Genomic DNA, 4,920 nt, shown 5'->3' on the forward strand with positions numbered 1-4,920 from the left:
AAATGGACCCGAAAAAATATGAAAATTCAACATGAAGCAATCATTAACGCATATTGTCCATAGAAAAAGTTTAAAAGTCAAACTCAATTTTTTCTATCATGACACGTACAAATCTAAACTCATCCTCTTCTTCTCTCTGAAACTTCTTCGGGAAACTCTCAATTTGTAAGCATCATCGTGACAAAATATTTGTATCGTGTTCAAATTTTATCATACATTCCACGTATGATAGCATGAAGCTGCGGCAAATCTCATAATTTTCTGACGTCGTTCTAATTTTATAGAATTTAAACACCATTTGTCACCACGATCGTCGTAATGTTTCATTACCAGAAATTTTGAAATTTTGTTTGAACTACTAGCTAAGGTTTCACACTACAGTCGACATCATGAACATCATTTTTACAAAAAATTTTCCTATTATTTCATGCACTTTTCATTAAAAATTGATTTATACCACAAAAATCATCTAAATGAAATACATTAGTTAAATAGAACTAACATTTCTATAAAAATCGCATATTCGAACATTTAGTACCAAACAATATATGTATAATGTAGAAAAAATTTGGGAGGAAAAATTAAAACATTTTAATTAAATTTGTCGTGTGCTCAAGGGTGGCACGCGGCAAAGGTTGCTTTTTGCCGTGTATCAGAGATGAGGCAGACGGCAAAGGGAGCTGTTTGCCGTGTGCCTCTCTGGGCACACGGCAAATGCTGACGTTCGTCAGCCCGAGCGACGGGGCCTGACGGCGGGAGCACGTGTCATGCGCGTGTTTCGGCTTCGTCGTGTGGCAAAAATGGTTGTTTGTTGTGTGCCTGTGGTCAACACACGGCGAAAATGGCTATTTGCCGAGTGTGTTTTATTTATCGTGTGTTTTCTACGAGGCAAACGATTATTTGCCATGTGCCCGAATAAAAGCACATGACAAAAGTTCAGGCACGATGAACACGGTAGTGATGCATGGATGAGTCCCTAGATCAGGATGTGACACGGACATGGGAGGGAGGCGAGAGGCAACCAGTACGGTGAAGTCTGGCGCTGCAGCCTCGCGCCGACGTTGCAAAGCACAAGCGCAGATCAATGCCGCCACCCTGCCGAAGTCTTCAGCGCGACCGACCGAGTTGATCCTCACCGTCCCCCATCACGCCACCCGCCTATGGAGACCGACGTAATCAAGCAGGGGAATAGTAAATCGAGTATTCGAGTATAGGAACGGTGCGGCGTGGTGGCTTCAAGTCGAGGGGGAGGTGGAGACGGACAAAGGGAGCCTCCTCGCGGATTGGGATCAGACCAAGGACACAAGGACCCACATGTCAATGATAGATGACGTATCAAAAGTCAAAATATCGCAGAATTGGTCCGCTCTTTAGAAATAGATAAAGATAAAGATATGCTCATTGAGGTGAATCTAGACACTTATAGATTGGCTAAACAGAATGATCTTACTACTTTTGATTGTCATGATTTGATGATGGATAATAGTGATGAGGTGAGCGACAAGCGGTTGCAAGTTTTGAAAGAAATTGAGAAGGACAAGTTTTGGGTGGCTAGAGCTTACAACAACATGGTAAGAGCAAAATCTTTTCAAGTTGGTGAGCTGATTTGGAAGATAATTTTGTCTCTTAGGATGAAAAGCAACAAGTTCGGCAAGTGGTCGTCAAGTTGGAAAGGATCGTACAAAATCGTCAAGGTTATCTTCGACAATTCTTATATGTTGGAGATGCTGTAAGGAGAAGGTCTTCCAAGGGCTCTTAATAGAAGATACTTGAAGAAATTCTATCACAGCGTGAGGCAAGACGCTTGAAGACGAAGACGGCCGGTATAGGAGTATCGCCCTTAGCATTGTTTTTAGCCTTGTACTTTCTATGCAAAATCATGTACCTAGGTTAGTTTCTGGTACTTATTTTTTGGCTTGCAAAGCTTCAAAAATGCAGGGGGTATATGTTGGCAGCCAAAATTGGCAACTGTCGAGGCCGACCGGTCTGACCGGTCTGGACCTGAGAAATCCGAGTCGTGGTAGAATTGTATTTTGGAGTCCTTTTGTAACACAATATGGAAGGGGTACGTCCTCCCCGGCCTATAAATATAAAGGCCACGGTCGATTGAGGTCCTTCTACCCAATCGAATCAATATATCCACTATTTTCTTCAAACTCTAGTTTTTCCAATCTCGTGCTGTTCTTTGCTCGTCTCTACGGCGTTCAAGGGCGTCTTGGGTGGTCTGACGGCTCTAAGACAAGCCTAGATCTACGAGCTCCGATGGGTCCCTCCCGAGCTCGCGGTTTTAGGTCTTCGCGTGATTTTCTGCGTCCGATCGGTCTGGCCGGTAGCCAGGAAACCTCGCTGGTGAAGTGATCGTCTGCGATCCACGCGTTCTACTGCTTGTGTGTTAGCCAATTCTGCGTCAACACTAGTACATGTCTTTGTTGCTCGCTTCGTACTAGGATTCGTCAGATTTTTTTTGGGGGGGGGGTGGTTCTACATGATACTCCCCGGCATACCGGGGGGGGGGGGGATTACAGGGGTGAAAAAGACTAGAGAGTAGAGCGAAAAAAAGCCAGCCATCGTTCCACTTGAGGCTTGTAGGAGCTGTACCGGTGCCTCCACGCTTCACAATCTTGTGTCAGTGATTCGTCAGATTTCAGAAATGCATCATTCTGATTTGAGACAGAGCTAGCAGAAACGAACATACAACTTGCAGGGCAGCAGCCCCCTTTCACTTTTGATCAGTAGAGTATGATGAGGGAACTTCAACTGACAACACGCCCAAACTTACACATCCAGACTAAATTAAGCAGCACACGCACGCCATCATCCTTATTGTTTTCCTGATGAGACTAGTACTAGTAGTGTATCAGCCCGCGGCAGCACCCAGCAACAACTAGTACTTGCCGGGAGACGCAGGAGCAGGGACGTCGTAGGCGCACTGCTGCAGGACGAGCTGGTCGATGGGCAGCGTGTCCGTCGGGAAGGGGCAGGCGCCGTCGACGCCGCCCTGCTGCAGCGCCTCGCACGGCGGCGGGCTGACGTTGGCCGACACGCCCTCCACGTCGGCGCAGGTCCAGGGGTACTTCTTGGACTTGTCCAGCTCCGCCGTGACGTTGGCGAGGCAGATGCCCCGGAAGGGCGCGCCCTGGATGCCCTCGAGGCGCGCCGCCGCCTTGTAGACCCCGGTGGCCACCACGTCCTGGTAGCTGATGCCCTCCACCACCGGCACGGCGCCCGGGTCGAAGCCGTCGTCCGGGTGGGACTTGTAGTTGCCCGTCATCCAGAACACCCACTTCATCGTCTGCAGCGTCATCCGCCGCACGAACACGTCCCGCACGAACGCACCCCGCCCCACGGCGGTCTTGATCCGCACGCCCGACTCCGAGTCCACGGCGGCGATGTCCTCGGCGCGCACGTCGCGGATGCCGCCCGACATCTCGCTGCCCAGCGCGATGACGGCGCTCGTCGGCGACACGCACGTCAGCCGCCGGACCACGATGTGCTGGCTCGGCATGCCGACCCGGATGCCGTACTCGTCCCAGCCGCTCTTGATGGCCACGCAGTCGTCGCCGGAGACGACGTAGCAGTCCTCGATGCGCACGTGGGAGCACGAGTCTGGGTTGATGCCGTCCGTGTTGGGGGACCGCGTCGGGGCCAGGATCGTCACGCCCTGCACCACGATGTTGCTGCTGTACACCGGGTGGATGTTCCACGCCGGCGAATTGAGCAGCGTCACGTTCGACACCACCACCGTGTCCGACCACAGCACCTCGATCAGGTACCCGCGCGTGTACTTGAGCTTGTTGCTGCGGAACTTGGACCACCACACCGCGCCCTGCCCGTCGATCGTCCCGTTCTCGCCGGTGACCACCACGTCGGTGAGGTTGGAGCCGCCGATGAGGCTGGCGTAGCGGCCTCCGACCTTGTCCCTGCCTCGGCCGTAGGAAGGAAGGGGGTCGATCACCGGCCACTCGCTGATATCCGTCGATCCGAGGATGACGGCGTCGCTGTGGAGGAAGAGCGTGAAGTGGCTCGTCAGGTTGAACGGCCCCGTCAGCCACTTCCCCGCCGGCACGTACAGCATGGCGCCGCCGCCGCCCTCGCCGGAGTACTGCGACAGGTGATCCACCGCCGACCGGAACGCCGCTGTGTTGGACGTCGTGCCGTCGCCCACGGCGCCGAAGTCCGCCAGCGACGCCGTGTGCGCCCGGCAGTTGGGCGAAATGTACATGCTCTGCCCGGTCCTGGACGCCGCCGGGGCGGAGTGGTGGCGCCCGGACACCGTCGACGACGCGGCGAGGAGGAGGACGCACCATACGGACCGCGCCAACTGTATGTGCACAGAAACAGCAAGCAGAGCAGATTTGATTTGGTGGATGGAGTACAAGATGGCAAATCGCAGACTCTCATGGAAGGAAAACGCTTGCAGATTCTCAAACTGCTGTAAGAATAACTTGGGGGAAACAGACAAGTACTAAAGAGAAAAATGGCAGATTTAGCCAGCATGATGCACAAGTTGCCTTGTTCAGGCGAAATTGTTGCAACACCTAAAGAACATTATTCGTGATGAGCAAACCAAAAAAAAAATGGATGGATCCGCACCTGCAAGCAACTATTCGACAGAGAGATTTGCCCTGAGTACAGGTACAGCCATGAATGATACTAGTAGGAACCGTGCAAGAAAAGAGGAAGAAGAAACCCGCAGCCGCTGCAGCGACTTGCAACACGCAGCAATGAATGGATTACATTACACGATAGGAGTAGAGTAGCTAGCAGAGAGCTGGTACCTGGAGGAGTGGTGATGCATTGAGCATCGGTGACGCCATTGCTGCTGCTGCACAGCTCGGCGCTGGTAACCGCGCGCAGTGGCCTCTAGTGATCCGTGAGGTCACAGGAGAGACGAGGGGAGTGGATGGGATGGTAGCGGCA

At 52.1% G+C, this 4,920-nt stretch overlaps 1 protein-coding gene across 1 annotated transcript; it reads right to left on the reverse strand.

Annotated features, from left to right (window-relative positions):
• Positions 1-2,677: 2,677 nt before the first annotated feature.
• Positions 2,678-4,920, reverse strand: LOC120670025 (probable polygalacturonase). The gene is made up of 2 exons (XM_039949989.1): positions 4,779-4,920; positions 2,678-4,321 (listed from the first exon to the last, which is right to left on the reverse strand). Exons 1-2 carry the CDS (start codon positions 4,815-4,817, stop codon positions 2,885-2,887), a joined length of 1,476 nt encoding a protein of 491 aa, XP_039805923.1. The 5' UTR covers positions 4,818-4,920; the 3' UTR covers positions 2,678-2,884.

Source organism: Panicum virgatum, chromosome 4N (genome assembly GCF_016808335.1).
Source record: "Panicum virgatum strain AP13 chromosome 4N, P.virgatum_v5, whole genome shotgun sequence".
NCBI classification, from domain to species: domain Eukaryota; kingdom Viridiplantae; phylum Streptophyta; class Magnoliopsida; order Poales; family Poaceae; genus Panicum; species Panicum virgatum.

Excerpts from the sequence above, each read along its gene's own strand:
- LOC120670025 (XM_039949989.1), bottom strand. The coding sequence starts at position 4,817 with ATGGCGTCACCGATGCTCAATGCATCACCACTCCTCCAG. Across the intron at positions 4,322-4,778 it reads ATGCATCACCACTCCTCCAG|TTGGCGCGGTCCGTATGGTG; the intron begins GTACCAGCTCTC and ends GTGCACATACAG.